This window comes from Neodiprion pinetum, chromosome 5 (genome assembly GCF_021155775.2).
Source record: "Neodiprion pinetum isolate iyNeoPine1 chromosome 5, iyNeoPine1.2, whole genome shotgun sequence".
Taxonomy (NCBI): Eukaryota; Metazoa; Arthropoda; class Insecta; order Hymenoptera; family Diprionidae; genus Neodiprion; species Neodiprion pinetum.
This window is the reverse complement of record NC_060236.1, coordinates 6,559,340-6,582,598: the sequence shown is the minus strand read 5'-3', so window position 1 is coordinate 6,582,598 and position 23,259 is coordinate 6,559,340. Positions and strand designations below refer to the sequence as shown.

Sequence of the window (23,259 nt, the reverse complement as noted above, 5' to 3'; positions counted from 1 at the left end):
GTTTTTTATAGATTTTTGCGCACTGAAACCGGAAGTAACGGTCAAAAAATTTCATCACGTCAGGTATTTTCTTGAACTCGTGTTTGTAGTTTCATTTAGAGTGAAACTCTCGTTTAACTCAAAGTTTGGTATCCTATTCTTGCTTCTAAAAATTCTATGTAAAACTGATTTCTTACTTTGATTTAATATGTATCAGAGTGAGACTCGAGAATAAATACGGTCAGGCACAAGATTGACGATAATAGTAGATTTTAATTATTCAAAATTAATCTTGACTGATCCAGCTTGACATTTGTTTATAAAATGATTAAGGTTAATCTTTCGGGGTGAAAGTCCAGGTTCAGGTACATCAATATCTACCGTGGTAATAGGGGAGGGGGGATCTCTTGATCTATGCAATCTTTCGTCTGCTGATACTATTTGCCTATCCTTTGACAAAACTTTGCCGAAATATCACGCGGCGTCAGTAATAGCCTGAAATATACTGTAAGGCCGGGAATAAGACAAGCGTAAAGGTGTGATAGAATTGAATTAAGATTAATTTTTATTCACAACTGCCGCGAGCTTTTTACCATAACTTGATTTTCGTACCGCCACACTCGGCCGTTCCCACGGTTATCAGATTTGCGACAAGGACACGTATTAACACAACAACCGAGGACATTCGTTCGTCCTTCTATATTCGCAAATCAGACTCTCAGACGCTTCGTTGCTTGTCATTGCCGTGTTCGACTCGTAGCTGAGGCATCTCATGGCTTCCACATGCAGCGGTGATTGGATGATTTTATCGACTAGACTATTGGATTAGAAATCGTTCCAATGGCGATGTTCGTCGAAATATTTCCACGAAAAAAGCATAATTTTTAACCTAACCTGTAGGAATCGAACAGATCGCGTAATGATCATTCGAACAGTTTTCTGATCACTCTTTTGTCAGGTACAATATGCATGTGTCTTGTGGTGTTACGGAGTTACGCAACTTTTCTTGATCAATGGAATTCATCGGTGCTCGTTAAAACGAAAACGTAGGTACGTCCGATTTTAAAAATGATTTGGAACAATGTTCAACGACCATGAACAATCTGACGGAACTTTTGCTGTTCTCTAATTACCTGTAACCAAAAAAACTTGCGAAACGAATCGTGTAATACCTATTTTTTTTGTACTTGCGCGTGAGTGAAATCGCAAACCTACATGCTGACTTGTTCGTTGTGCAAAACGTAATACTGTTGGAATAATAACCTATGAGCTGGAATAAATTACATTGTTATATGTAGCCTGCAAAATGTGAGATGCAAATCGATAAACGATTATAAAACAATTATCGAGCTATTGTTCACGCTGATTTCTAACCTTACGTAGCTACGATGTAAGTACCGCATTTTCATTGCCAACATTTCTTGATGTTCGATCTTTGAGATACATCGATATGATCTTCGAATTTAAGCCCATAAGTAGGTATTGCCTCATTTCCCAAACAGATATGTGACGTTAGAATAATTATAATATTAATGAATACGAATCACTTTTCGACAAGTCATTGTGATTCTGTAAGTTGAACGACCTCGTTAGACTTCTGACGACTATTCTACTTGGGAAATCCAAGTGTATCAGAGAATGGAATACTTATCAAACGTGGTTTTACACTGATTCTTTAAATAGGTTGCGATAACGCGTGCAATAGCTGCAAATTTTATTACATCGATGCTGTGAGTTTAAATCGTTTCATGTTTTTTTTTCTCGCTCATCTTGCTGTTATGCCATTTTCGTTCCGCACAACGGCTTGCCGGGTTACCGAATATCACATTAGCAACGAATCAAGAAAGACAAGCGTTATCTCCACTTTCTATAGTCGGCCGTTACCTTGCATCAGATCTTGCAATATTTCCAGCTTCACCTTCGAAAGACTAGAAGATCCACAGTGTTGATAGAAGTATCATAAACAGGTTAACGGAATTTCATCGACATTGAAACCTGATTCTAAATGTCAGCAATAAAATGAATTCAGGCAAGATCTATCTCTGTGTATAAAATATAACCCCATATATTGTTTATTGAAATAATTTAAAAGATGGTCTTACGTTAAAATGAAATTTTATGACAAACTGAGATCATTCGAAGACAAATCGAAAACACTCTCACACTGATTGCGAGCGATCAGATGCTTCAGGATTGGCCAATTTTAAACGGGTATATTTCGCAGACGACGAATTTCCTGCAAAGAATTTAAAAAAAAAACGCGAATAAAAATCAAATTATTAGTTGACAGTAAAGTCCACCGTACAGCCAATACAGAGCTCACTCACTATTGCATATTCACTGTTACATATTTCGTCTATGTACAGATGTTCGTTTCAATCAGTGCAGGGTGAAGGTAATGAGATTCTTCAAAGGCCTGAAACGAGTTTTTCTAGCTTGCACGCATAGTGCAGTTGGCCTGTAGAGGCTTCGATTAATTACAATGTTTGTTATGCGAATGTTTCAGTTACGCGCTTCGTTGTTTGCATGCGTTATAAGAGCCGGTTTTTCAAACTGCTAATCATTGAAGTGAAAATTACAGTCGTATAACATCACAGTGATTTCTCGCATAAAACGATTTAGCATTCGGTAGATTTTTACATACTTTTACATGTGTAATTTGACTTGAGCAGATTTCCGGGAAGACATCTCTCACAAGAGGTCTATCTGATTGAGCTCAGAGCTACGGTATAAAGAGCCGGTTCTTCAATTTGCCGATCATTCGAGTAACTTACCAAGATCTTTATAGCTTACCGGTAATCCCTTGTAAACGACACAAGGCTACACGGATTTTGTGTCTGAAATTTGTGTACGTGATTATTATAAGGTTTAGGTGTACTAAACAAAGGTAAATTAGTATTTGTAGAAAAAGTTTGCTCTTACAGCGAAGAGAATGTTATTTGAAAACTTTTAAAAATCTACAATTTCAAGCTCTCAAGATTTTTATTGACGATTCGTAAGCGGTTTTGTGAATAATTTTCTCAATCTGTGATCCAACAGATAGTCCAGCCTTGACTTTAGAGTCTGATAATTTTGCAAAGAATTATCTCAAATGGTTATCGAAACTATAAATCGTTATCATGTCTTCCAAGATTACAAAGGCAAATTTTAACGGAAGTGTATTTATTTTTTCATTGTTTTGAAATCATGACAAATAAAAATATGATGAACTAAACCCAGACACACGAATTAAACTTCTTTTTGTTGACCGGTACAATTTAGCAAAGCTGGAAACATCCGCAATCTCTATTTTTACAACTCTAGTTAAGACGATTACCCTCCTGATTAGAACTTCATCCGATCGCCCCATTACGGCATTATATCAGATACATACATTGGGTACAGAAGGCAAGAGACATTAAAATCAATAAATCAGACAACGAACAAAGAATTACGGGGCCTTATCAATGGGTCCGAAATTCCCTTAGTTACGTGTAACAAGTACCACAGAGATCAAAAGCACGAATGTAGACTTTCGTGAATTATTACATTTACGTTGAATACATTTATTTTTTCTTCAGTTCTCCACGTATTTTCTGCAATCGATTTCCGGCACCAAATGGATTCATCAAGATCTCAAGACAACGGACTTATGAAACCAAAAATTATACAGAAATCGAAAAGTGCCCGTCAAATCTTCGCAGCCGTATCTGGTGAGATGAAGATCCTCGCGTAATCCATTACGTAACATAAAAATGACAAGTAAATCTTATCGGCCGAGTTTACCTGACAGTCGTTCAAACGTTACCGTAACATATCCAACTATCGTTTCACATACCTAGCACCTTGATATCAAAGATAGTTTACTGATTACCGCGCATAACGAAGAGAAGAAAAAAAAAAAGCCTTGATGGTATTCATGATCGTGATACAATGATATCATAGGTTTTATAGTACGCACCTGATAATCTCAGCGCGTTGAAAATTATTAAGGTTTTGCCAAGTGAATCAGGCAATATGTTTACACTCCAGCTTACAACTTTCTATGGTCTTCTGTAATTAACAGCACACCATATCTTTTTTGTACCCAGCTACTCTGATCTTGATTGCAAGTGGATTTCACATAGGATGGGCGTCTCCGTCTTTGGCAAAGCTGCAAGCTAAAGACTCTGACATCTTCGTCACGTCGAGCCAAGGTTCTTGGATCGCTAGTTTTCTTCTAATGGGTAGTATCTTCGGTACGATACTTGCTCTCTTGGTGATCGACAGATGGGGCAGAAAAACGCTACTGCTTTTGATGTCAATCCCTTTATTCGTTTCGTGCGTACTGATCGCTCTCGCACAAACCTACTGGTGGTTTTACCTGGCACGGTAAGATTTACAAGTTTTTTCATACCCTATTCCCACTCTCTTCATTTGGTGCGTCTAGATCCATTTCAAGATTACAATTTAACGCTTCGAAGAACCGTGTGAATCAACGTACGTGATCTGCTTATCTACGTTCAGGTTCACCGCTGGCATTGGCAATGGTGCTATTTTCACTGGCATGCCAATTTACGTAAGTGAAATTGCTGAAGACAGGATGCGCGGAGCGTTTGGGATCCTGGCTACAGTTATGATGAATTTAGGAACCCTCGTGTCATACGGAATTGGTCCTTGGGTGAGCCGAGCTACTCTTGCAATGGTTGGAGCTATCGTTCCCGTTGTCTACGCCTTGACGTTTATCTGGATGCCCGAAACGCCGTACTACTTCGCGATGAAGAGTGTTCACAAAAAGAGCGTTAAGAGTCTAAGATGGCTGAGAGAGATATCCGACGTTACCGAAGAGGTGAAAAAAATTCGTATTAACGTTACGTTGAAGCGAAAGGATGTCAGATCGATAACGGAGCTGTGCACAGTCAAGGGTAATCAAAAAGTAGGTAGTCTGAATTATATCCGCTCATCTTATCAGTAACAACTCTACAGCTAATCCCAAGGCTTATTGGCATGTCCATTACGTACCGAATCTTAACGCTGGTACAGAGCTATTCGTTGATATTTATAGGCATTAGTCATCATGATTGGGCTGCTGACTTGCCAACAGGCTTCCGGAATCACAGCAATTTCAGCTTACTCGACGATCATCTTCAACCAGGTGGACTCTGGGCTAAGTACCGGCGTTTTCATAATCATATTGGGAATCGTTAAGCTGACAATTGCCGCCATGGTGGTCTTCTTGGCTGACGTGGCAGGAAGAAGACCTTTGCTTCTTACGTCCATATCTCTGAGCACACTCTTCTTATTCGGTAAGGAAATTTAGCTGTCCAGCGATGCTGTATGTTGTACTCTTTACGTGACAGAGCCGTCCTTGACCGTGTGTTGTATTATCTGCCGAACAGCCGAAGCTGTCTACTTTCATCTGCAAGCCAACGGTACCGATTTGACATCAGTCTCGTGGCTTCCACTGGTGGCAATGATTGCATTTCTGATCAGCTACACATCGGGCATGGGAACTATACCGATGGTCACAGCCGCCGAAATATTTCCCTGCGAAGTCAAAGCCTTAGCCATGACTGCCGCTGTTACCTACATGTGTGCGGCTGGAATTTGCGTCACTAAATTGTACCAAATCGTTTCGGACGCTTACGGCATTCACGTGGCATTGTATATCTTCACAGTCTGTAGCACGGCGTCAACGGCTTTCATATTCCTTGTCGTTCCCGAGACGAAAAGGCGTTCGCTAAATGAGATTCAAGACGAACTTCACGGCGTCACGAAACCAATGTTGTGAATATATTCACACGTATAATTTCGACTGAAACTTGTTAAGAAAACGAGCGATGGTGTTGAATCTATTATAATTATGGAAGAACGTGAGAAAAGTGGACGAAACTTTACCTCAGTGGTCATAGCCGGTAGCTTTTACGTTGTTGGTATTAAGACCGTCACAAAAACCATTTCTTGTGCCAATGAAGAAAATGAAGCTTTTTGAACTCGATTCTCGCGTACAACGTGTATTATTATTTGTTATGTATTGTATGAGCTGATGCCAAATAATTTTATTTCAATATGTGATATGTATACTTATACAATGTACTGTATATATTATGCACATATAAAGAGAAACGGATCTGACCCGATTTCACTATTAACCTACATTTCTAAGAATATTATCAATTCGATTTACTGGATTGAAATTATTCAAAATATTTTTACGTCGTGCAGTTAACTCGTAACTTATCAAGGCTATCATACTTATTGATATGAATGAAATGGATGATGTTCCAAATCGACAGTCAATGCAAATTAGACCTCACCACAACCCATAACTTCATTCGTTCGTAACCGATGACCAGCCACTTACGATCGGTAAGGACGAATGAAAGGTGATTAGCTTACGTTATCTAGAAAGGTCCTGCAATCGGTAATTCATAAGACATTGAGAGATACCTCAGTAATTGGAACCACGATTTTTTGAATCTGAAATTGAATCTAAAAATAAATAGATCATAAGTAAATCATAATAATAGAGATCGAATTTCTATGCGTCTATAGTATCTAACAAACGTATGTACCCTTAAATTATTTCACTCTTCACTCCCGTTACAGTATCCTAGATGCAAATCGGTGTTGAATTCAACATTTCGACTATCAAATGTATAAGAAGTACGCATCTGTAATAATAAGTACATACGAGTACTGATAGGAACAGCTTTGGGGTATATCAAATGCCAATCACGTATGTTATGGACAAATGAGAACCACAAATATTCCAAATTTATGAGATAGATGAGAACCTGTGAAATAAGAAATAAAAGTGAATTGTTCTGATTTTGGTGACTCACCTATTCAGCATCTTATAATTAAATTCGTTTTTTCGACTTGCAAAAATTCTCCAATAATGTTATTGCGTCATAGCTTATAGAATTCGATAATATATTGATACATCAAGCGTATCATCTTGCTACTCACTTACAGACTTCTTGTCGCGAATCATTTCGATCGTTAACATTTCGCGACCAGGATTTCAAGGTGAATTTTTACTGCGAAAAATTTGAAATTTTCAACATTCTATCTCTGCTGTTCTCTTCTGAAACGGCATGGATCATACAGCTTTGTGAACCATTTATCCGGAAAATATCTAAAATTAAATAACAAGTCTTCTGTTTCCCATATTAGTAGGGAAGACCGAGGAGAGTTGTGACAGAGGTGATTCGTGACAAAGCCGATTTATCTGAATTCTCTGACAGTTAGCGGGAATTCGGAGAGAATCCCCGAATTATTTGCTAAACTGCAAATTGCCTGAACTAGTTAGGGTGAAAAAATCTTGAAGTTTTGAAAAGAAGAAACATGAAGAAGTTGAAGCCTACTCCCCAAATTTTCGCAGCTTTAGCAGGTACTGTTATTGATTTTGTTTTCCAATTCAACCCAGCTCACTGATTCAGTGCAAGTTTTCAAATTGAAACGTAAGCAAGAATGGTTGAGGGGCACAACGAACGTCAACGAGGAGATCGAGGTCGTCAAGAAGAACGTGGAGTTCGAGTTAAAGAACGCTGGAACATTGAAGGAGCTGTTTAAGGTCAAGGGGAATCGAAAGGTTTTTGCTAAAAATCTGTAAATTTCTGTCCGATCGCGATTTCGATAAGTTGGCGTACTTTTACATTATTCAAGAACGGTGTTACACAAGGAAGAAACAATACGCTCAACGGCCATTGACACTTTGCTAAGGTTCTTTCTATCCGATCCCCAGGCACTGGTCATCCTTATTGGTCTGATGTCAGCCTCGGAACTGTCTGGCATAATGGCAGTTAGCTCTTACAGTACCCTGATCCTCAAGGAAGTTGGATCCGGTATAACTCCAAACGTTTACGTCATTATAACTAGATTCGTGCAACTCGTCGCCTCCATTGCGTCTGTCTTTCTTGTTGACAGGGTTGGTAAAAAACCGATACTAATTGGTACCATGATACTCATCGCACTGTTCTTAACAGGTTTATACGCGTTAGCGCCGAACTAAAACATCACCAACTTTGTTCACTAGACGGTTGACCGTACGCATTGATTCAGAAAATAAAAACAGTAATAGACCTTTATCCGAAAATGTGATTGTTCTAATGCAAGTCTAGCTGTGTACTTCCATTTGCGAGCCGACGGAATTGACGTCTCTGGAATTTCGTAGCTACCCGTGACGGCAATAATCAGCTTCACATGCAGTTACTCAATAGGCTTGGATGTGGTGCCCACGGCGATCGCTTCCGAAATTTTTCCATGCAACTTCAAGGCTTACGGTATAATATTGGTCGTCGTGTACACTGGCCTTATTTCAGCTGGGGTCTTGGAATTATATTCAGCTTTGGCGTACACATTCGGTATGCATGTCGCATTTTACTTCTACGTGATGTGCACTTCATTTTTCGTGATGTTCATACTCTTCTACGTCTTCGAAACCAAGTGAAAATCGTTTCGTGAAATTCGGCACATTCTGAAAAAATGATCCGAAAAAAATCAAACGTTGCAATCGAGTTCTACATCCGGAGGCAGCAGAAAAAGAAATACCGATGTTCTATAATGCAAGGAAGAAATCAATTCATTGGTTGTAAAATTGACGAACTTCTGACAATTTGAATGAAAATACAAAGCCCTTTATCGCATACCTGTATTCTGCTGCCGAACCTCATATTTATAACTTCCACGTTGTCATGCACTCGTCCATGTACTCCGACATTGACAGTGACAGACGATGCTTGGAAATGAGGACTTTCAAGTGCGGACATTCAACGAAACGGTATCCTCAGTATCTCATATATATTATGCAGTCATATGACGTTCAATGTAATATATATGTATAATAAACGACCTTCAAATGCATTCGCCATATTAGGAAATCTTATCTTTAATCCGACACTATAGGCGATCCTGGTACATTAGTACAAGTCAAGAAATCTGAACCGAATAACTTGTGTCAGTTTATTCATATGTAATCCGAATTGTTGAACATCTTATTCAGAAAAAACTTTGGATTGTCAAAGTCTTTTCACGCAGGCCGATGACGCACTGATATCCAACACTTCCACTTCCACTGGCACTAGCTTCACAAACACATCGAATGGTTCTCGCAGTCCCGAGCTGGCAGAAATTATGATGACAGTTTTTTAACTCAATGCAAATGAATAATCTACCATACACTTACCCAAATCCTTCCAAGCTGCCAATATTCGCATTCCACCAGGAATAATAGTCCGTAATCTTACAAAAATATGAAGTTCTTGTGCATCGCATATTTCACGAAGTAATATGGTATACCTGATTCAATTCAATTTTGGATGACTGACGTCATCCGTTAATACAGCATTACACTTTGTTCAGATTATGTTTAAATTACTTTTCACATTGAATTGTTAGTCAATAACAGTGGTCCAATTAAAAGGTTCCATTTTTACATAATATCCACTATTACATCGCCGATTGTTCCTTGAAAATATCTTCTATCTTCTAAGTCTTGAAACCCCCGAGATTAGCCCTGTAACACAGGACTTGAAACTATTGGCACAAAGATTCTTATGAAACATTTGTGTTAAAGATTAAAGGAAATTGAAGATCAAAACTCTATTCTATTTTTCATGCAGCATTACTCAGTCGAAAAGATAAATAACTTAACACAGAAGGCTTGGCTCTTATCTGACATTCCTGTTTTTTAACAAATGTGTGAAGTTTAGAGTGAATGCGATGCATTCGGCACGAAATATTTCCGAAACAACTGAAAACTTTTGAATCGAGACACAAAATACAATTGCTAAGATATCGGTGCGTCACCTCATCAGAATCTGAAAAGATACATGCTTACGTGTCAAAAGAATCCCCACTTCCATTGATGTTCGAGAAGAAATTTTCATTTGTCCAATACCTGTCGGATTAAATGTACGTTACATTTGGAAATATAAAGATTCATCAAGTCGAAGATGCACCACATTTTTCTGTTTATGCTCGTATAATTTCCGAACCGTGATTCCGGAATAGTCAATATTAAAAAAACTAGCGACTAATACAAATTGTCAGTGTCTTTGCATTTGAGTGGCTAACGGTTTGATTGTTCAACTTTTTAAAAATCAGCAAAACTTCCGGCTGGATTTCACGCATGCAACCAAAAAATCAATATCTGGATCGCATCGTTCGCAGGATTTGAGGATCTCAACTTTTTTAAAACGTGAACTATGAAAAAAATAAAACTAATTGGCCCGCAAGTTTTGGCGACTTTGTCAGGTAACTTTGTCGAACTTGTTACGCATTATAATTTGAGTACAAATGAGCTTCTTAAGTGAAATTTCTCTAACATAATTAGGATCACAGTTAACTAACACAAATATCTCAAAGTCTGATCGACGCTTCAAGTTATTGTGTGATTATAAAATTAACAAAACTTACACCAGATTATGACCTACATAAAAAAAAAAGCTTTGAAAACGTTTCCTTGATTAGGCACAATCCTGTCGTTTGCCGCTGGATTCCACATTGGATGGACATCGCCATCGTTGCCTAAACTACTGGAAGATACGTCTTTTCCAATAAATTCGAAAGAAGTCCCCTGGATCGTTAGCACTTTGGCATTCGGTGGGGTCATCGGAGGACCGTGCAGTTTCCTGATGGTCGATAGATGAGGGAGAAAGACGTTACTGTTACTTCTATCGATTCCATGTCTAGCCTCAGGCGTCCTTACAACTTTTGCTCGAAACTGCTGGTGGTACTACGTGGCAAGGTACAGGTACAAGCTGCGATGTAATCGATCTTTGCCACAGGCATACTGGCTCCAAGGTTTGATAAGCCACTAAATTTGGGATTCGTATAATGAGGATCTACATTACTTGTTACAAGGTTCGTTATCGGGGCTTCGGGGTCAGTCGCCTTCGTCGTCATCCCTATGTATATAGGAGAAATTGCAGAGGACAAAATTCGCGGGGGTCTTGGTGTGCTGGTCATAGTTATGTACAACTCGGGGCTGGTGTTGGTCTACAGCGTTGGTCCATGGGTCAGCTTACTTTCACTCGCAACGATAGGAATAGCGATTCCAGCCGTATCCCTTGCTACCTTCGTCTGGATACCGGAATCCCCATATTTTTACATCATGAAAAATAGACCAGAACTCGCCAGGAAGAGTCTTCAATGGCTGAGGGGAACGACGCACGTCGACGAGGAGATCGAGGTTGTGAAGAAAAACGTAGAGTTCGATTTACAGAATGCGGGGACATTCAAGGAGTTGTTAATTGACCCAGGAAATGGAAAGGTTTGATACCAAGTTCTGTGCAATTTTTTACCTGATTCGCCTTGACCTTTCCGTGGATTCGCAGGGGCTCCTTATTGTCCTCTTCACCTGTCAACAATTATCCGGTATACTCGCTGTCTTGTCGTACAGTACAATCATTCTCAACGAAACTGGATCCGGTGCAACTTCCAGCATTTCCGTCATCGTAATCGGACTCATTCAATTCGTTGCCTCGTTTGCGCCTTTGTTTATGGCCGACAGAATAGGCAGAAGACCATTACTGCTTGGATCCATGTTTTTCAGCATCATATTTCTAATAAGTATGTATGTTCTGGCGGTTTCGCCGTGAATGTAATATCCGATACCTCGTCATTGAAAAGTGTGATTTTCGTAACGTAGGTATGGCGTCGTACTTCCAATTGAAAACCAACGGAGCTGATGAACGTCATTTTTTACGGCAAATATTTCGCCTATGTGACAACATTCCTGTTGAACGATCACGGAATCTTTATGAAGCATTTTCAAGCTGCAACATTGTATATTTTGACTATACATATAATATGACAAGAATATTATATGTTAAAATATCAATATATAAAACGCAATGTTTCAATTTCAAGATTCGCAATGAAGCAAAGCAGTCAAAACTCAATTCAATGCTGTATTTTCTATGAAGTATAATTAATAATTAGCAATTCAGAACTGATCGAATAATCTCCAATTTGAAATCAGGCGATGCCAATTCATTTTGTTTCGTCAACAAGTAATAGCAGCTACAGTTAACGCAATTTAATTGTTTTTAGAGTAATTGAGAACCTCTAAATTAAGTCAATGATTGAGATGCTTATGCGTCGATAATTTATTATTTTTCGGAACAACTTGCACTTGTGTCATCAATACACGCTTTTACAGGTCACCAATAGTATGAAACCGATGGAGTTAAATAGGCCCTTATGTTATTCACTTATAAAGCTCTCTTCGGATATTCGTTTAACCGATAACAACTCCTGTCAGATAATACAAATCAAATTCTTTGCTGGGATACTAAAAAATTATTTTCTAGACTCAGCCTTTTAAACTTACATCGTAAATCTTTGAAAGACAATTTTCTAGATGTTGCAAGTTTATTCAATACTCAATATTTAGTTTTGAAAAATATTTTCGTTTTAAATTACTAGGCGTCAAATAATGCGGTCATCGAATTAAACGTTGATCGCAGTTTTGTCCGAGAAGTGTAAATGCTATTACAATTACTGCAAAAGAAAAAAGTAATTTACTTCTCACTTGATCTCGCGTTGTGTGCGTGTATGTGATCAACATTATTTTCGACGATATTTCTTTTCGACATCAAAAAAACGCGTTAGTCGCAACCCAACAAACGAATAAGAATTGAAAGGAATTGACCATCATACTTGTCAAACCTGTTTCGTCAAATATCTGACAACCCCTCTACGTCCTTCATACGAAAATAGCTAATTTGTATTTTTTTCTATACTCTGATCGCCGTTTTTCGATTCGTTCTTATAAGAATTACCGCATAAAGAAACCCGATTGAATCGAATGGAAAAATCTCAATCTATTTCAAGTCTCTTCCGTTTATTGGGAACCGTCGTTGTGAGAAATTATGCGCTCGTTGAAAAAAGTTGTGGTATTCACGTTGCGTCTTATCCACTCATAATCAATACTGTTTTCACGGTTCCCACATACTTCTACTCACCCGAAACAAAGTGGAAATCATTAGGTGAAATTCAGTGAATATTACACAAAGGATCCGAATTAAAGGCGGCCGTTGCAATAAGACACCAAATTCAAATGCAATATCGCAAGTTCGAGAACATTACCGGCCACAACGCGCACCGAAGAAACTTGTTAACCCGCCACTATATATATATATATATATATATATACAGTCTATTACACAAACTGCAACTACTGTTACGTTATATTATTATCGATGAAATATGGTCCAGATAAAAAATTAAAATATTCTTTGAAATCATTACCAAACCATGTGGTACGTGTGGCTCGAGCTTTTACGTATTCGGCCAACTGTTGCAATGATTCGTCGTAAATGTAACAATCAAGTGATGTTGAAGCCTTTGATTGATGTGAATAAATATGATAGGTGTTATGGACGGATCAATATTGCAGTTATCATTAGATTTAGCAGCGGCAAAGTTGTTCAAGAATGTCAACAAAACCTGTGGGTTCAGAGGAGTGTAGAAATCGGTCTCTTTGTTTATAAGAACCTCGAATACACAAAGTTGATAAAGTATTTGAGAACCTCTGGATATAAAAAATAAGTCAATCATTGCAACGCCTCCGTATCATGAACTTCTAGTGTATGCAACAATGCTCACCTGTAACAATAAATTCTTGAACTGATCCCCTACAGGTAGCCTGGAATCGATACGGAATTGAACTGACTTTCCGCCATTCAGTCAGTCTTCATACAGCGCATTCTTTCGGTCGTTAACGGCTCTCGGTAATCAATATAATTTGAATCTCCTTTGCGTCAGCTTAAAAATTTTTTTAGCAATTCAATGTTTTTTGTTTTCTTTTCCAACCAAATACGTCGAAATAGCTTTGTAAAGACAGTTGCGACAATGAATATTCAATTTATATTGAATGCATTGAATTGGCGTTAAATTTCACGCATATCACTAAACATTCGCATTAGCACTCCTCTCATGAAGTGTAAGCCATCGCGACAATTAATTTTTCGAATATCAGACGAAATTCTCGAACGTGGAATCGAGTCGGCTAGTTCTATAAATACTAAATGTAAATCGTACAGCCCCAGATTTAAATCACACTTGCATTTAAAGTAAATCAGTTCTTTATGCAATTGAAAGAGTGCGTTATTCTTTTTGTTACGAAAATTGCTAATTCTTGGAGTTTGTGGAAGAATACAGTGCAACATAAAAGATCTGCTGCGATTCAATATCAGCCGCGAATTGAAAATAAGGTGTTACTCTTGCTGTAGTCTTGATCTTGCTCTTGCTGTAGTCTGCAGTTTAAATGAAGGTTCGGGGTAATAATTATGGAACTAATAATGGATACAGAGTTACAATAGTTTCTCAGAGGGTTTACGAAGCTTCAATCTGAATCCTCCTGCTTCGTAAAAATCATTTTAAAAAAAACTTGAAACTGATTTTCAATTACCGCGATCAACAGCGATCAATAATCTGAATATCAACATCAGGACGCACCGCACACAGAACCTACATATCGATGTCCTCTATTGAAGAAAGAAACATGAAGCAGACAAGCATTAGACCACAAATTTTTGCAGTCGTAACGGGTGAGAATCTCAAACTTCTTGTCGTAAGAGTTTGACTACCGATTACATGTTAGCTTCAAACAGCTGAACTGAATGGAAAATGTTCATATGTTTCACTCCTATTAGATTCAATGTTCGCTCACTGCAGTCCCGAGAAAAAAATTCGTTTCGCGGTAGTAATTAGTCCGTAGTAAATTAACAAGGCAAGCATAGTGGCATCGACCTCCCGATCTTACATCGCACATGCATCCATTCCGCTTTTAGATGTGAATAAGAACTTTTCAAACATTTACCTCGATTAGCCTCACTGCTATTTACCGCGACTGGATTTCACTTCGGATGGTCATCGCCAACGTTGCCCAAATTACTGGAAGACACTTCTATCCCAGTGACACAGAACCAAGCCTCTTTGATCATTAGTCTCTTATCATTCGGAAGTACGGTTGGTCCGCTCCTCAGTATCGTTACCGTCGACAGATGGGGAAGGAAGACGACGATGTTGCTCCTGTCAATCCCATTCATTGTGTCGAGCATCCTCATCGCCATGGCTCAAAACTACTGGTGGTACTACGTGGCAAGGTCAGTTTGTGAATTCGATTTCTGTAGAAGGTACAACGTAACGTGTTTAGAAATTGATAGACAGCCAGCCTCGGTACTTGTCGTGACTTTTTACGTTGCTACTTTCAAGGGTTACTTGCGGACTTGCAAGCGGGATTACTTGGACAATTATACCCATGTACCTTGGCGAAATCGCCGAGGATAGAATACGCGGAGGCCTTGGCGTGACGACGTCGGTTATGTTAAACCTGGGACTCTTGATGGCTTACACCATCGGTCCGTGGGTTAGCAAACCATTGCTCGCTGCTCTGGGTACAGCGATTCCCGTCATGTTCCTCTTAATATTCTCACGGATGCCAGAAACACCCTACTTTTACATGATGAAGGATAAGCCGAACCTCGCCAGAAAGAGTCTCGAATGGTTGAGGGGCACAACGGACGTTGACCAGGAGGTTGAGGTGGTGAGAAAGAATGTAGAATTTGATCTACAGAACTCGTGGGCACTGAAAGAGCTGTTCACGGACAAGGGAAATCGAAAGGTTCGTCTCTGCCGTAAGTTCTCCGAAATGATGTTTAAAACGTTCTTCCTCTTTCGACAATTTTCAGGCATTGCTTGTCGTCCTCGGACTGATGACAGCCCAAGAATTATCGGGCATTGCGGTTATCACGTCTTACAGTACCAGCATCCTCAGTGAAGTTGGATCCGGCATAACTTCCAGCGTTTCCGTCATCATAATTGGCGTCATTCAATTGACCGTCTCGGTACTGGTTGTATTTTTCACCGACAGGGTAGGGAGAAGACCCTTGCTGTTTGGGTCCCTTTTTTCCATCATTGTATTTCTCGCAGGTATGTGCCACCGTTGATCTTACCCATATTGATATGTGTCCGCTATGGATAATCGATCGTACCAGACAATTCAGACACATTTAACGATACGACATCAATATCGAAGAATATGATTTTTTTTCACGTAGCCCTGGCAGTGTACTTTCAATTACTCGCCAACGAGGACGATGTCTCAGTAATTTCGTGGCTACCCGTGACGGCAATGATCGGCTACGTCTGCAGCTTCACGATGGGCTTGGGCACGATACCGACGTCCATAGCCTCCGAAATCTTCCCGTGTAACGTCAAGGCTTACGCCTCGATTATAATGAACGTATACGTCTTCTTCATCGAAGGCGTCATTTTACAATTGTATCCATTACTGGTGAATGCCTACGGTATTCACGTCACGTTGTACATTTTTGCGGGTTGCACGACTGTTTCCATAATTTTCACATTTTTCTACGTACCTGAGACCAGAATGAAGTCATTGGGTGAAATTCAGCTGATGTTACGTAAGTGCTCCGAATCAAACCAAACGTTGCAACCAGTCACCACGCCCGTTTGCAGCCAAAATAACTCAATATATTTTATCTCCACTAACGACGTAATTAAGTAACCAATTGTCCGAAGGATGTTATTCAGTTATGGAAACTAATAATCGCGAACATTTTCACTTCAACGGCATCAAGCGATTGTACCAGACTGCTGTAATAAAATTCAAACGAATAATTTGTGTTTATTCGTACTTATGGTGGGTATAAACTGCCACACTTTTCATTTCTTGGCCTCAGATTACAAGACCCATATGTATTATATATGCCGTAGGTGTAATATTTCAGCTTAAAAGCATGCGTCAATAAAACTGCAAGCTGTTTTTTTCTCACAGTATAAAATTTCATTCAATCATAATGCATACTGCGAAAACAATTATTTGCTATCCTCTTTGAATTGATAGTACTAAATATGTTCTGAGGTATTAATTCTGCAAATAATATTACAGATACGGTTTTTATAATCTTTCCTACGTCACAATTTTATGAAAATACCATAGCTATCATAACGATATAATAAAGAAATAATATTGCTGTAAAAATTGTCATCTGATCAATAACTCCTTTATCAGCAACGACGTGTTGATCGCCTTAAGCATGTACAGATCTTTATTACAAAATAAAAATAATAAATAAATGATCAAATGAACTCACCTCCAATGAAATCACGTTTACCGTTCTGTAGACTGTTCCCGGAAGAGCAAGCTCACAACTACGGGGTGTTCGAATATTGGTGAAATCCAATCGAATCGAATGGTGAAATTCAATTTTGGAATCGGATATTCATGTATTCGACTTTCGAATAATTCGAATAGTTCGAATTATTCAAATCATTCGGTTGTTCGACGACGGAATAGCCCGAGTAGGTTGAAATGATTTCATTATGTGTGAATTGAAAATCGAATTATTCAAAACATTACAATTATTTAAAGAGTAAAATTGAATCTAATCGTGTAGATTTATTTATAATTTCGCATTATTCGCACACTCCTACTTACAAATGTCTCTCGGTGTTCCATTTTTCCGAAAGTGATGTTCAGGGGCGAGAAACAGATTCCGCTCTTCTTTAGATTGAAAACTTCCGTCTTCTCGAAGGTGCGATGATAGGAATCATTCGGGTCTTTTATCCTGTGAAAGTTATGGAGGATTTTGTGCAAACGCGGGTATTTCTATTGAACATCTTAAAAGACAGTTGCAGACGCATATCGATGGTCACCAACCCATCTCTCTCTGGGTACGACGGGACTGAAATTATTAATATTATTATTATTATGATTATTATTACGATGGCATCATTTCATCGTGCTAAGGCCGGATAAAATAGTATAAAAAGGACTACAATAAGCAGAGGAGTGGCTGTCATCTGCATTTCAGAGGCACATCATCTGATACCCGTAAGTGGTACAGGATCGTAGCATTGTAAGAGTCGTATCGAATGAATCACGACTGTTCATTGTATGTTTCATGATGTAAAATTGAAGGTATAGCCCAGGTATCCAGAAAATGCGTAGCTTCAACGTAACCTAATTCTGTTATGTTTTCTAATAATACACATGCTATTCAATATAACGGAAGACAATACATTCGTACAATGCGTACTATACGACTGAGGTTAATATCACTGTGCCTGAAAGGCTTCGATGTATCACAATTTAGAAAAGCTTCGTTGTATTACAATTCAGCGTCAGCGGCGTTAATGCCGGTCGTGCAGTATGCATTGTATGTACGTATTGTCCTCCGTTATGTTAAATTGAATGTGTATTATTCGTTTACATAACAGAATTAGGTTACGCTGAAGCTACGCATTTTCTGAATACCTGCAGGGCTGTGCTTTCAATTTTATAACATGAAACGTATGATGAACAGTCGTGATTCATTCGATACATGTTTATTTATTTTCTGTATGGTGATTGACATTGTATCAATTACAATATCTCATTTTTCCTCGTTTTATTCCATTTACGCTGTATATAAATAAGTATTAACTGTGTCTCGATATTTGAAACATTTTCCAAAATTCAATATTAGATTACGCATGCGAACTGACCCGAAAAACCATCGTTCGATTTACATTTGTGACGGTGATTCTATGGACAATACTTTTTTGAAGGAGAATTTTCCGGATTGCTGAAAGAATTAATTATTCATTAGTATGTTAAAATTATATTGGCAAATATTTTTTTAACTTGTAAAAAATACGGTAATCGAAGTACTATTTACTCGAAAAAAGTGGTTCTTGTAATAACTGTCACGCATGTAGATCCAACAGGTTTTTTTTTCGGTGTGAACGATTCATTTTGCGAGCAGATGAGAACCACGAATAAACTATTGGCGGGACGGATGAGAATCTCTGAAATAAATTAACAATCTTCTATTGAGATTTTAATGAATCAGTGATCAGGAATTTGTTAAACGCCCCACCAGTCAGATTCTAAAATGATTATTAGTTGTTTGGTATCCACGCAATTAAAAGTAGGCGGTCGCCACTGACATTTACAGTTTTCCTATCACGACAGATTTTGACTGTTGCCTGGCCATAGCTGAAGTTACAAGTTGAATTTCTTCGAAGTGGAGTCAGAGACTTTCGGTATTTGTTTTATATTCCGTCCATCCGTTTTTTATACAAGTATATAGATTCGACTGTCTTGCGAAGAAAAAATATAAGAAAAGGTTTGTTTCGTAATAATAAGGTTCGGCTAGAATGTTAGTTTGAAAAATTATGAAAATTACACAATAGCCAGTGATCCACCTAGTAGTAACACTGGACCATTCGCCAGTTGAGCGGGTGCATCTGTTTTTTTTTTTTTTTTTAGAATGTAATTTGTGTTACGCGAAACAAAAAAATCTCCAGATATTTATATTCAATACTGCATTTGGATTTCTTACATCAGCGACGCGCAAGGCTTTCATACTAGAGAAAATGAGGCACATATCACACGATACGTAAACACTGACTACAGATGCACCCTCTTAACCGATCATTTCCCAGATACGAATAGTGAATAAAAACATCTGTAGCAATGGAAAAGGCCTGTAATTATATTTTCAGAACCTTTAAGAGTGTGCAATCTGAATCTTCCGTCACTGCAAGAATCAGCAACGTTTCACGTCCTGTGGTTCAGCGCGTGAAACCTGCAGTTGTCTCTACGACCCTCGAAGTAACGCCACTTCCTGAGGATCTAGGCCCTTGCCATTTCGGAAAAGAAAAAAAAATGAAGAAAATGGCGCTGGTACCGGTGATTTTCGCGGCTATCACAAGTAAAATGACTCAATTTCTTATCAAGGTAGCTCGTACATTATGTTGATATTGTGTTAATTTCGCAAGAAATACATGAACGTGGGAAATTTTTTTATTATATACTTGAATTAAAATAACTAACCCAAAATGATGCTAGAATGTTTTCACTCGCAGGACACGAATTATTAGGAAAGGGTACATCTTGGACGGTCTAAAATCATATCTATTTTTAAGAGTTTTTTAATTAAGAATAGTTTATTAATGTTCTTGAATCTCTAAAAAATAAAGACCTCAAACTGAAATTGCTCAGAATGTATTCATTTTGTGAAAAAAAAACTTTTAACAATAGGTATGATTTTAGACCCCCTGCCTTCAAGTTCCTTTATCCAATGCTATGTCGTTAAAAAGTATAGACGTGAATAAAAACTTGGCATAAATTTTTTATTAGGTACGATACTTGATATTGTTGCCGGATTCCACACCGGATGGTCGTCGCCTATATTGTCCAAGCTTCTGGAAGACACTTCCGTCCCGGTGACGCAAGATCAGGCCTCCTTGATCGTTAGTTGCTTTTCGATAGCGGCGGTTGTAGGGCCAATCTCAATGATGCTAACGGTTGACAGATGGGGGAGAAAAGTTACGATGATACTTGTAGCGGTTACATTTTTGATCGCAGGCGTCATGCTCACCTTTCCTCAAAACTACTGGTGGTACTATATCGGAAGGTGAGTTGTGTAACTATATAACGGTTGTACACGTAGGTAAAACATTTTGGTAATTTAAGATAAGAACTGTTGCACTCGGCACTTGTTACAATGAGTTTCGTGTTTGTTTGTAAGGCTTACTTGCGGATTCGCTACAGGAAATGTCGTATCGGTACTTCCCATGTACTTGGCAGAAATCGCAGAGGACAGAATACGCGGAGGCTTGAGTATCTTGATAACTGTTATGTATAACTCGGGAACTGTAGTAGCCTACAGTGTCGGACCTTGGGTTAGCGTGTCTAATCTCGGAGCGATTGGATTAGTCATGCCACTAGTGTTCCTTTTGCTCGTTCCGTGGATGCCGGAAACACCTTACTTTTACGTGATGAAAGGTAAGCCAGACCTCGCCAGGAGGAGTCTCGAATTTTTGAGAGGCACAACTGACGTCGCCGAGGAGATCGAGAGGCTGAAGAAAAGCGTGGAAATCGATCTCCAAAATACTGGGACGTTTAAAGAGCTCTTAATGGACAGAGCAAATCGTAAGGTCCGTGTCTAGGTTCTGTGAAATTTTGTTTGAACTACAATCCTCTTTTCGATTATTTTCAGGCTCTACTGGTTATCCTTGGAATTCTAGCAGCTCAACAGTTGTCCGGGATTTCAATTATCTTATATTACAATACCAGCATCTTCAATCAAGTCATTTCCAACATATCTTCCAGTACTTCCGTCATCATAACTGGAGTCGTTCAGCTGATCGCATCGCTTCCAGTGGTCTATTTTGCTGACAGAATAGGTAGAAGGCCTTTAGTCCTTGGATCGATGTTTTTCAGCGTAGTTTTTCTAGCAGGTATGTGTGATCTGCTGCAGGACTTACCAGCACGTAAATTTTTTTTGCATGTGATAACTAGCCGTACGTACAAATGAAAGAAATCGTAATTGGTAATACACCATATTGAAAGATGTGAATTTTGCTATACAGCCCTGTCAGCTTACTTTCACTTGCAAGCAATTGGAAATGACGTCTCTACAATTTCGTGGCTACCGGTCACTGCAATGGTTGGCTACTTATCGGCCTACGCGGTAGGATTAGGCAGCATGGGCTTACCTATTCTCACCGAACTACTTCCGGGCAACGTCAAGGCCTACGGCATACCAGTTGCTACTACCTGGTCTACGATTATTGGAACCGTGGTTTCGCTAGTCTATCCGACTGTAAAAATTATGTATGGTAACCATACTGCGTTCTACTCGTTCACGATCTGTGTTGCAGTTCTTATAATCCCCACATTCTTCTATCTACCTGAAACCAAAAACAAATCATTGAGTGAAATCCAGCAGATGCTACGTGTGCGATCCACATCGGAACAGAAACTGGAACCAGTTCCTACACCCGAATGCAGTCGAAGTAATTCGATATATTGTATTGCGATCGGAAAGAACTGAATTTTACGTAATCAACTAATTCAAGGACCAGGTCCAATTATGAAAACGACATAAATATTCACTTAATTCGAAGAAATTTAACCATACTTAGTCTGAATTGTTAATTACCCTAATTCACAACCTCATTCGCTTAATGCAAAGTCGCTGAACGCGGTTCAATGGGCCTTTGATGTTACAGAAACGTGCTTCTGAATTCGATATTCATATCCTAGTATTGACCGGGAAACTACCTGACTTTTCAATCATTTTTGTTACCATTAAAAGGTGAAAATTATCGCAAAGATTTTTATAAGCTGTATAAAGAACCAACCTACGTTTTTTCATCATCGAAGTACTCGCGCTGGTGATAATGCTGGATAATGCTTGCTTTTGGCCAGAAATTTATACGCTAATTAATACGTTAAAAGAGTGTTTTGGTAAACAGGAATTATTTCACTCTTATGTCACTTTCTAAATTCACAATGTCTTTTATCATTGGGCTAAATCATTTCCATAATTGCCATAAATACAATTAAACGAATGGCTGGTAATGAATATTCAAAGAATTTAGACGTATTCGTTCGAAAGGAATGGACAAACTGTTGTTACAAGCTGTTATACCAAACATGTTGAAGAGGTTGCTAATAAGCCTCATCAAGTCCTCCAATTGTAAGTGACCTATATGGCAAATTGGCTGTTATTTGAGCGGCAGCTTGCTTCCTGAATTATGCATATGGCATCGCGAATGACGCAGACTCTCGAATATCCTACGAAATCGTATCACGACATATGACGATGCTTGGATTTTACATATCATCACTTCAACGAATCCTTTTGATGTCAAACTGAGGGTGCTATTCGAGAAAACTATTTTCACGTGGCACTTTGAAAATGAACGACGACCTGCGATCCTTGTTAACATGAAAGACGAAAGCCTACATACATTTGTTCGACATTGTAATGCTACTCGTCAAATTGTATTTCTTACAGTGCATACTAGCTTGTACCCTTCGCGTTTAATCAAGTTTAATTTCGAATTACTGTCAAGATCGATTTACGTATAAACGCAGTTTTATTATATTATTCATCCACCTATTTTCCAATACCTAGTTATCTACTAGGACAATATTTAGAACACGAAAAATTTCAATATCCAATAACGCTTCCCTTCTTCTGTTCAGTAACTGCATCATTCAGTACTCCTAACATCTTGAAACCACAGAAATAAAAAGACCAATGAAGGCGCTGTAACATATAAAATAAATAATTGGTATACTTTTAATAATATATATACTACGTTGCTTATACAACTAACAAATCAAAAATGCAGTGTCACGTCATTTTCATATTCATAATATTCCAGAATAGGCGGGTATCTGGAATGATCATTATATTCAACTTAAAACCGGTGTCGGTCTATAGTAATGAACCCTGGATAAGCGTACTTTTACTAACGGAACCGAGAACGACCATTCCGGTC

General features: G+C 38.6%; 4 protein-coding genes and 1 long non-coding RNA gene across 9 annotated transcripts; 4 read left to right on the top strand and 1 right to left on the bottom strand.

Annotated features, from left to right (window-relative positions):
- The first annotated feature begins 544 nt into the window (after positions 1-544).
- Positions 545-6,768, top strand: LOC124220720 (facilitated trehalose transporter Tret1-2 homolog). 5 transcript variants are annotated; one of them, XM_046630043.2, is made up of 6 exons: positions 545-1,025; positions 3,540-3,671; positions 4,050-4,329; positions 4,465-4,873; positions 5,003-5,243; positions 5,337-6,768. In XM_046630043.2, exons 2-6 carry the CDS (start codon positions 3,578-3,580, stop codon positions 5,726-5,728), a joined length of 1,416 nt encoding a protein of 471 aa, XP_046485999.1. In that variant the 5' UTR covers positions 545-1,025; positions 3,540-3,577; the 3' UTR covers positions 5,729-6,768. The 5 variants fall into 5 exon arrangements, with proteins under 5 accessions (XP_046485999.1, XP_046486000.1, XP_046486002.1 ...); XM_046630044.2 differs by having other exon boundaries at positions 545-1,029; XM_046630046.2 differs by lacking the exon at positions 545-1,025 and adding an exon at positions 2,549-2,866 and having other exon boundaries at positions 5,042-5,243.
- A 519-nt stretch (positions 6,769-7,287) lies between these two features.
- Positions 7,288-7,954, top strand: LOC124219998 (facilitated trehalose transporter Tret1-like). Its single transcript, XM_069136127.1, has 3 exons — positions 7,288-7,333; positions 7,383-7,534; positions 7,688-7,954. Exons 1-3 carry the CDS (start codon positions 7,288-7,290, stop codon positions 7,952-7,954), a joined length of 465 nt encoding a protein of 154 aa, XP_068992228.1.
- Positions 7,955-8,892: 938 nt separating this feature from the next.
- On the bottom strand, positions 8,893-10,009 carry LOC138190955 (uncharacterized). The gene is made up of 3 exons (XR_011177095.1): positions 9,782-10,009; positions 9,128-9,457; positions 8,893-9,063 (listed from the first exon to the last, which is right to left on the bottom strand). It is a non-coding gene; the product is annotated as an uncharacterized lncRNA (long non-coding RNA).
- Positions 10,010-10,765: 756 nt separating this feature from the next.
- Positions 10,766-16,956, top strand: LOC124220717 (facilitated trehalose transporter Tret1-2 homolog). Its single transcript, XM_069136126.1, has 6 exons — positions 10,766-11,215; positions 11,280-11,514; positions 14,780-15,056; positions 15,166-15,574; positions 15,642-15,882; positions 16,011-16,956. The coding sequence occupies exons 1-6, from the start codon at positions 10,853-10,855 to the stop codon at positions 16,478-16,480; spliced, it is 1,995 nt and encodes a 664-aa protein (XP_068992227.1). The 5' UTR covers positions 10,766-10,852; the 3' UTR covers positions 16,481-16,956.
- Positions 16,957-18,995: 2,039 nt separating this feature from the next.
- LOC124220718 (facilitated trehalose transporter Tret1-like) lies at positions 18,996-22,980 on the top strand. The gene is made up of 6 exons (XM_046630037.2): positions 18,996-19,085; positions 19,465-19,673; positions 20,102-20,378; positions 20,493-20,901; positions 20,964-21,204; positions 21,337-22,980. Exons 2-6 carry the CDS (start codon positions 19,628-19,630, stop codon positions 21,798-21,800), a joined length of 1,437 nt encoding a protein of 478 aa, XP_046485993.1. The 5' UTR covers positions 18,996-19,085; positions 19,465-19,627; the 3' UTR covers positions 21,801-22,980.
- Positions 22,981-23,259: the final 279 nt, after the last annotated feature.